The sequence below is a fragment of the Drosophila persimilis genome, unplaced genomic scaffold (assembly GCF_003286085.1).
Source record: "Drosophila persimilis strain 14011-0111.01,24,50 unplaced genomic scaffold, DperRS2 tig00000910-arrow-arrow-pilon, whole genome shotgun sequence".
NCBI lineage: Eukaryota > Metazoa > Arthropoda > Insecta > Diptera > Drosophilidae > Drosophila > Drosophila persimilis.
Genome location: NW_020825373.1, coordinates 277501 through 287183, shown reverse-complemented (window position 1 = coordinate 287183; position 9683 = coordinate 277501). Strand labels below are relative to the sequence as shown.

The 9683-nt window shown below is 49.7% G+C and overlaps 1 protein-coding gene across 1 annotated transcript; it reads left to right on the top strand.

Annotated features, from left to right (window-relative positions):
- Nucleotides 1–222: 222 nt before the first annotated feature.
- On the top strand, nt 223–9683 carry LOC6602884 (glucose dehydrogenase [FAD, quinone]). Its single transcript, XM_002027858.2, has 3 exons — nt 223–668; nt 7540–7790; nt 7859–9683. The coding sequence occupies exons 1-3, from the start codon at nt 223–225 to the stop codon at nt 9298–9300; spliced, it is 2139 nt and encodes a 712-aa protein (XP_002027894.2). The 3' UTR covers nt 9301–9683.

The following is a 9683-nucleotide window of genomic DNA, read 5'->3' as shown; positions in this document are numbered from 1 at the left end:
TGTGAACGTGACTGCGCCTGCCACTGCCACTGCCACTGTGCCACTGTGATCGTGACGAGCGAATGAAAGTGTGCCAGGCTTTGGCTTTCGATACATTCTGAGCGGGAAAGTACAGAGATCCAAAGAGGACAAGTTCAAGCCCGTAGAAGGCCACCCCCCCCAATCCAGGCCCATACCCGAACCCGAACCCGAGCCCGAACCCGAACCCGATTCAGATCCAGAATGGTTGTTGTTCCCGCTCTGGGCGCCGCCGCCGTATCGGTGGGTGGCCTACTGTTTAAGGCCAGCAGCGCCGCCTCGGCGGGCGCGGCCGCCGTGGGGGCCTCCCAGCTGGGCCTGGCCATAGCCGGAGCCATCAAGCTGGCCACCGCCGTCGTGGGCGTGGGCAGGCTGACCATCCTGCCGTTCCTGATAGCGGCCATCGCGTACTACAACTACGACCTGTTCGACCCGGAGAACCGGCCCTTCAATGTGCCCCAGGTGGACCAGGCGTACGACTTCATCATCATTGGCGGCGGATCGGCGGGCACTGTGCTCGCGTCCCGCCTCTCCGAGATCAGCCACTGGAAGATACTGCTGCTGGAGGCCGGCGGCCACGAGACGGACATATCGGATGTGCCGCTCCTCTCGCTCTATTTGCACAAAAGCAAAATGGACTGGAAGTATCGGTGAGTAGTCAGTGGGGAGTGGGGAGTGGTGAGAGGGTCAAAGTGGGTGAGGCTCTTGGCCTTAGCAGTGGCCCAGTTTCCGTGGCTGTCACTTGACACTTTTGACTGTGTTTATGCTTTTGTTTGCACCCTTTTGCTCCCCAAAAAACCCATTCAATGACTCGGCCCTTTCGATTAGTGGTCGTGGCCCATTCTGGGCATTAGCCGCAGCTAATGCAAATCTCTCCGAAATGGTCATCATTTGCATTTGGAATAGACCAGCCCGAGCACACGTGGAGTTCAGGCGAGTCAAGACAAGACAGAGGCCAGGCCGATGGCAAAAGGCCGGATTCGTTTAGTTAGCAACTGCCTGCCAAATTTCATATTACAACGAGTGTTGCACGAGCCAGAGCCAGAGCCAGAGCTATCTTCACACGCAAATAGCAAACGATTTCGGCTTAAGAAAGGCAAGACATATGTAAATACAGATTGAGTCACCAACTTCAAACTCATCGCAGGGAATGGACCTGGAACGGATACGAGTACAGAGGCTCCTGAGAGATCTCGAGAGGTCTCCTCCTGATTCGAATAAAGAATCGAGTTCTTGGGCGCCTTCCTTGGCATTTCATTTGGAATTCATTTCCGATCCTTTGTTTCATGTTCCTAGATTATTTTCCAAACTTGAATCTTTCTTTGTTCTTTGTGGCTGTCCCCTTTCAGACCCCGTTCTGATTGGTGTTCCTTCTTCGCCGTTTCTTGGTTCATTGACAACATTCCTCAGAGCTGTCAAGTGGCGGCTTCTGTTCCCATTTGCCCCAGTTTTCTCAGATCTTTCACTTTTCTCCACTGCCCACTCCAATCGGCGCTCCAGAATGTTCCAATTAGATAAAGATGACCAGCACGATCGTTTTGATTGTTTCTTTCTCTGTGCTTTCCAACAGCAATTAAATGAGGCTTTATACGGCTGCTTAACAGACAGTTCGGTTAGCAATGATTGGAAGACCAGACCATGCTGTGACTGATTCAAATTAGAACGGGCTACCGTTAGGAAGTCCCTCCCCATCCCCAAGGCCCCAGGCAGAGGCTCGACCTGGGTCGGTTTCGATTTCGGTTTGAACAGTTTTCTATCTCACGGCATTTCGGCTGTGGCTTCATTAGCAAACAGCTGATGATGGTGACGGGTCCCGCCTGTTGCTGCGGCCACCAAAAATCTACTGCTGGCTGCTCAATTATTCATGAGTTTTCGGCATTTTCGGAATTTTTTCTGTTTTTCTTTCTGTTTTTTTTGCTGCCTCTCGCGTTACCAATACCGTAATCCATTTAACTGTTTAATGGTTTGGGCTGGGTCCGAGGCCTAGCGGCGATTTTGTTTTCGTTGTATCTTCCTCTTCTTCTGCTTCATTCCCCATTCCCCCTTTCATCTTCTGCAGTTTCACTTTCAGAATTCCAAAACCATTAGCACTCCCATCATCATCGCGTTCCGATTCCATTGCATTCCATTCCAATTGAATTTGCGTGACTGCAATGGAATGGAATGGAAACTGAAACAAATGTTTAGTGCAGCGCGCAATGTGGGGCAACATGCGAGCGTGTTTCTGAATCGTTGCATCACTCGGGGTGGCCTGATCCGGGACTGGGGCTGGGACTGGGTCTGGTGACGTTGCTTGGATTGCCCGTGCCTGTCTCGTCCAGGCCCGCTCTCCATCGTCAGTCAGCTGTGACCCAGTAGATACCCTAACAAAAAACCAAGCTACACATAAAGGAATATCTAAAACGAAACAGGTATAAAAGATATAGCGATATACCGAAGTTCTTGATTGGCTTTTACCTTGAAACTGGTACGATGAAGCCATCCAATGCTGGATTTGTATACTTTTTCCTATGAAATCTGTAGAGCCCTTTGGATAGGGTATAACCTACTGTAATTTAACTTCTCAGGTGCATTTTTAACAGGGGGTTTCTCTTAATGTATTGGTGAATTTTTGAGTGCCTAAGAAGCTGATTTATGACGGACAGCGGGCTGACACAGAAAACAGGAAATTCCGCGCGAATTGTTGCATTCAACTGCATCGAATTGAATTGAAATTAAAATTTTCGTAGAGATCCAATCCGATACGATCCACTCTCTTGAGTGATACCCGTTTCCATGTCGACGATCGAATGTGACTCATCGGGAAAGGAAAAGTTTCTCTTGTACGAGAAAGCCCCAAATTGATGTCATCAATTTATTCATTTCAATTTGTTGTCGGGTTGGTTCAAGGTCAATCCATGAGAAGGAGGACTTTCAAAAGAGTGTTGTGCACTACATCGATGGGGAGAGCCTTGTCAGCGATGTTCTCCTTTCCAAGGATTGGCCTTACCAGTATAGAGGGTAATCTCGCTTTAATGGTAATACATAACTAATGAACATTACGTATTCGACTATAAGGAAGTGCTATAAAATAATTCGTATTAGGCATTCGAGGCCATCAAAAGTTGAGTTGTAATTTGCGATAGGAGAGAGGTACAGTCCCGCCCGCAAGAGAAGCAAGCCAATGGGTGTATCCCCACAGTGTTTCGGGATAAGTACATCAAAGTTTTACGGCCTGCCGACGAATACTTCAAATATTTCATAACCAACAAAGCCACCGACTGTGGCAACTCGTTTGCAAGCCATTTGGGGCGGGAAAGAGAGGGGGGACTGGCAACAGCAAACAATAGCTGCAACAGCAGTAAATCTGTCTTGTTCTACTATTGACTTGATACACGCAGCGATGATTAGCCAGACACCAGCGTGGCTCCAAAACGTGGACAGAGGCAGAGTCGGGGGCAGAGTCGGAGGCAGAGGCGGAGGCAGAGGCAGAGTCGAAGGCTCGTTAAATCCCCGCCCAAAAGCAGCAGAAATTCCACTTTTTGGATATTATGCAATCCGAGCGGAGCGGGAGAGACGACCCCTGACGGCCAACACTTAATAATGTCATCGTCATCGCCTGGCAGTGTTCGTTAATGCCAAAACTTTGTGTGCATGTGCTGGGTGTCCACGCCCCTTGCAGCCGGATGTCTGCTCTCTGGTCGGGATATCCTACGCCAGACCAATTTCCAATTTCCCAACTCCAATAGCACTCGAGGCTGGCCAATTGCTGGCCAAACCGGCTCGTCCGACGTGATAAAGTGGGTTAAGCGGTTACTGGTTTGCCGCTATGGAATCGGCACGAAACGGAACGCGGCGAAACGAATTGAAATGAAACGACAGCTCGGATACAGCTTTGCAATTGCACCTGAATATTCGTACTCGTACTCCAACTGTTGCCAATCGAAAGAAGAAACAGAAACAGCAACAGCTCAATGAGAGATACGTGAGCCGGTTCGGTTCGGGTCGGCTCGGCTCGGCGACAGGCATCACTGGCTACGTCATACGCCACCGCGATGTGTGTCAACTGAGTAATAAAAACAGCTGTGGAGTTCCCAAAAAAGAATAACAATATTCGTTAATAGCAATGCTGAAATATGGCTTTACTTAATCGAAAAGTTGATAACACTCCCCTAGTATGGACCTTAAAATGTTGTTAATATAATTAACACCAATGAAATATGTACACACTCAAAATTATGACATATTCATTGAAAGTGTAATGGACGGAAAGGAATGGGGACAAAACGAAACAGAGAATCGAATGGAAAATGGGAATTGAAGGTTTTCGGTTGGGTTTGTATAAAGGCTATATATGCTCAAAGATTCAGATAAATAGATAGACAGAGATATCCTTTATTAATAGATTCAGATGATAGGTCCTTTATTCTTGAATTAAATAAATTCTAAAGGCAGTATGTTCTATTCTTAAAGGCACGTCGCACACTTCTCCAAGTGTTTGATCTTACGATATTTTAATGTACTCGTATTTATGTCTGATTTTCGTCTTAATTTATCTGGCACATACTATATATTATGCATCGCCACTTGACTCCAATGATATTTCCATTAATAAAACATTTGATTTCGTTTGACTAGCGCCGTTTACTGCTTAATGCGGCCGTTAAGTGATTTTTATAAGGCAATCAACAGTTGTTCCATACGAGCGCATTATTTCTCCCTCCAAAGCCCCAAAGCCCAAAACCCCAAACGCCGGCAAGGCCTTAACCAACATTCGGCTAACGAGCATTAAACAATTACGACAACAATGCAATCAACTCTAATTTCGGTATTCATATGCATTTCACAAGCAGCAATTATTGTATGCTGCTAAGTGAGTGAATGCCCCTAATGTCTGGCCTGTTCCGATTCCACAGTTCCCTAATACGCAAAGGGCTTTCAGCGGGAATGTATTTGTCCCCGTTCCAGCATCCATATGACCTTGATAAATACCTTAAAATATCTCTACACAGGTAATGTATTGAACATTGGGTATCTTTTAGAACACCATCGTTGAGTGATGTTCCAGATATGTTTTGTAGAATACTCAAGAAGACAGTAGGAAATGTTATGGACAATTCTTTCAACAACTACTTACGACCGAAATGCTAAGGAATATTAGAGGCAAAGGACGTTATCTTTCGCTTGAAAAGACACTCAATAAACCTACAAATTGTAACATATCTATAGAAAACTATCATCACTTAAAGATGTGTCTGAATGCATGGACAATCAATCATTAGCCCCATTTAATCGTAACCGTGAGGTGGGGCTTTCCACTTTTCTGCTCTCCATTAATATCAGGGGACTCCACGGCACTCCACCATAAAAAGGAGACAGACAGAGTAAATAAACTGAGCGAAATGAGTTAATAATAATTTGTTACGTTTATGTGAGTAAACTGTTAAATGGCTAATAAAAGACAAACAAATTGCGTCAGTTGGGCGTCAGATGGAAGTCGAGGCCGGAGTTGGGGCGAAAGTGTTGTTTTTTGCTCCATACCCACGCCTGCAGAGGGTACAGTGGTAATGCCGCAAAGGGCAGACTAGGGTGTACCTTAAATTGGTCAATCATTGGGCTCTACAGTACCATGAAAGTATGGGCAGTACCTTAGATGCCTTGTGGATCTAGAACTCTCAATCGGAAACCTGAAAGGGTATTCGATGGCCCATTCGATGGCTCATTTCTTTCTGGTTTTCTTTCGCTTTTCATTTCAGGCGGCAGCTGTGTCTGGAGCACGTAGCCAATAAGTCACTATGCCGAACAATGTGGCACAGTGGGGTTACGGTGGGGCTGTGGTGCGGCGGTGGCGCGAATTCATATTAATGGCTCGTCATCGTCGCGTGTGGTTCGGCCCCGGGGGCTCGGTCTGGGTCTTGGGTGTCCGCGGGGTTAAGGCAACAGGAAATGTATATTCATAGCCGATCCACCGAGAGCATAAATCACTGAGCAACAGATACACAGATGAGCTGAGACGATGCTTGTCATATGCTAATTACCCTCACCGTTCACCGTTCACCGTTCACCCCTCGCCACCTCCACCTCCACCTCCACCTCCACCCCGATGGCAGGTGTGAATCAATGGGGGGCAGGGCAGCGCAGGGCAGGGCAGATAAGATGGAAATGCCAGCCAAGTGAATGATGGGCCATCGCACCACTTTTCCACCGAAACTAATCTCTCTCTCCCTCTCTTTGGGCACGCTTTTCTCCATGGCATGCTAACCACATCATTTCGATGGGGTTTTTCCGCAAGCTGACATTTGATTTCCGTTTGTTTCGTTTTGTTTTGTCATCTTGATTGGTGCTGCCTGTCGCCTGTCGCCTGTCGCCAGTAATTTGTATTTTCATTAGCCACAAACGTCTTCCTATGTGTTTAGCTCATTCCGGGGGTTCGATCAGGCGCGCTCTTAAGGAAACCAATTTGGAAACGGAATCGGAACGGTATTCCAAATGGGATTGGGAACGGGAGCGAAACGAAACGAAACAGATAGTTGTCAAAACGTTTTGTTGGCCAATTTGTTTCGTTCGCATTGGATGCACTCACGCAATCGAAAGATCTGCGACCAGGCCTGGTCATGAAAGGGAAATGGAAAGGCTGGACGCGGATTGGCGGACCTTGAGAGGCATTTTGTTTCCAATTCCACAATTGGCTTTAATATTACTTTCTGCTGTATTGTAAACTGTTTATGTGGCCTCCGAAAGCGTGAATCTGGATCAGTGCCAACGAGCAAGCCGTTCAATGGTTCTGACAATGTGAGCATACCGATCAGCACTTTCGAATGAGCGGAATATGCAACATTTGCCAGGTGCTCGACTGCGGTCGTCTTTCGATCCTTTCTGAAGCTTATTCTATCCATCTATTCATGTAGCTTCCAATTTTCTGCATCTTCTGCGAGTAGCCCGCTTGGGCAATCTCTAACAAAGTGCTGCAAGACATTTCGAAGACTCCAAGGCCTTGAAGCAGTTAAAACTAAATGCCACTCAGTGGATACGCATGCCATACCCGAAACCATTACGGTACTACGTGAATGAGGAGGGGGTGGCGCCAGTAGAGGTCAAATGGTTCGTTGCCGCTTGGATTTTGCACTGACCGAGTGGGCCCTAATGAGCGTTTAACACTTCGCTCTCTCTGTCTCTGCCGTCGCTGTCGCTGTCGCTGTCGTTTCTTTTGTGGTGTCGTAATTTGGCCACTGGTCAAGCCGCGTCCGACATCTCAGTGCCCCACACTCGCCAGACCGGCTCTCCCAGAGAGGGGCTTTCATTGCCGCTTTATCGCTTTGTTGACTGGTTAATTATTATTGGTTGTATCTTGTTTCTTGTTTTGCCGATAAAGCCGGCAATAAACCCAAATTGTTTTCGCTAGAGACTTGGAGACTCTAGGGTATCCTTAACCCAATACTCTGCATGTATCACCCACTGACTTCCAATCGTTCTTGTGCACTTTCCATTGTCCATTCCATCTCGATGTCTCGTTGTAACTCGAAATCTCTGTGTTTATTTCAGCACCCAGCCCCAGGCCACTGCCTGCCAGGCCATGAAGGACCATCGCTGCTGCTGGACAAGGGGAAAGGTGCTGGGCGGCAGTTCGGTGCTCAACACAATGCTCTACATCAGAGGCAATCGCAGGGACTTTGACCAGTGGGCAGAGTTCGGCAATCCGGGCTGGTCCTACGAGGAGATCCTGCCATACTTCCGCAAGTCCGAGGACCAGCGTAATCCCTACCTGGCGAGGAACAAGCGCTACCATGGAACAGGTAACCTGGGCATGCATCTCCTTCAAACTGAGCTCTCGGCTGAACTGGTCTTTCTTTTCCCCTCGAAGGTGGCCCCTGGACCGTGCAGGACTCGCCCTACAACACGCCCCTGGGCCCGGCCTTCCTGCAGGCTGGCGAGGAGATGGGCTACGACATCGTGGACGTCAATGGGGAGCAGCAGACGGGCTTCGGCTTCTATCAGTTCAACATGCGACGCGGCTCTCGCAGCTCCACGTCCAAGTCCTTCCTGCGTCCGATCCGGCTGCGCACCAACCTGCACGTGGCCCTCTTCTCGCACGTGACCAAGGTGCTGACCGACCCCACCACGAAACGGGCCACGGGGGTGCAGTTCATCCGGGACGGACGCCTGCAGAACGTGTACGCCACCAGGGAGGTCATACTGTCGGCGGGGGCCATCAGCTCGCCCCACCTCATGATGCTGTCGGGCATCGGGCACGGGGAGGAGCTGAGTCGATTCGGCATTCCCCTGGTCCAGCACCTGCCGGGGGTGGGCCAGAACCTGCAGGACCACATCGCCGTGGGCGGCATTGCCTTCCTGATCGACTATCCCATATCGATAGTGATGAAGCGGATGGTGAACATCAACACGGCCCTGCGGTATGCCATCACCGAGGACGGTCCGCTGACCTCCAGCATCGGACTGGAGGCGGTGGCCTTCATCAACACGAAGTACGCCAATGCCAGCGACGATTGGCCGGACATGAACTTCATGATGACCTCCGCCTCGGTGATGTCCGACGGCGGGTCACAGGTGAAGACCGCCCACGGGCTGAGCGACGAGTTCTACCAGGAGGTCTTCGGGGAGGTCAACAATCGCGACGTCTTCGGCATCTTCCCGATGATGCTGCGCCCCAAGAGTCGGGGCTTCATCAAGCTGGCCTCCAAGAACCCGCTGCGGTATCCCCTGCTCTACCACAACTACCTCACCCATCCGGACGATGTGAATGTCCTGCGGGAGGGCGTCAAGGCCGCCGTGGCCATGGGCGAGACGGAGGCCATGAAGCGGTTCGGGGCCCGCTTCTGGAACAAGCCGCTGCCCAATTGCAAGCACCTGACGCTCTTCACCGACGACTACTGGAACTGCTTCATCCGGCAGTACACGATGACCATCTACCACATGAGCGGCACGGCCAAGATGGGACCGCCCAGCGATCCCTGGGCCGTGGTGGACCCCCAGCTCAGGGTCTACGGCATACCCGGGCTGCGGGTGATCGATGCCAGCATTATGCCAGCGATCACCAATGGCAATATCCATGCCCCGGTCGTGATGATTGGCGAGAAGGGGGCCGATCTCATCAAGCAGCTGTGGCTGTCACCCAGCTCTGGGCCCTCGCCGCGACTGGGACAGGGGCAGGGTCAAGCCACACGACCCCTATGGAGGGGCAAGCGGGAACTGAGATCGGGAAATGCCACGACCTCATCCACCGACGACCGAATGGAACATGTCCAGGCGGAGGCGGTTCTTCAATGGGAATTGCCGAGCTCGTAGCTGGGTTCCGTTCCTAGAGTTCTTGGGGTTTCAATTGGGGGCTTACGGGTGGTTCTGGGGCTGCGGTTGAGGGAAAGGGAAACGGGACACGGGAAAGGGACTCAAAAGATCCAGTGCGAGAGGTCGCGCGTTGCCTTAGCCTTTAGTTTAGCACAAATTGCCGCGATGTTGAATAAATTGTATTTATTAAGCTTTAGTTTTTGTCCACTCTCTCCCCCCACTACCCTCCATTAGCCCATCCCCCTTCCCTACCCATCCCTACCGGACTTAGTCTTAGTTAAGCGCTTCATGTAAATATCGAGTCATTTATGCTAATTTGTTTATTTTGTTTTCCTTTTTTGTTTCGTATCGTTTATGCGTTATACTTTTATACATACCCATAT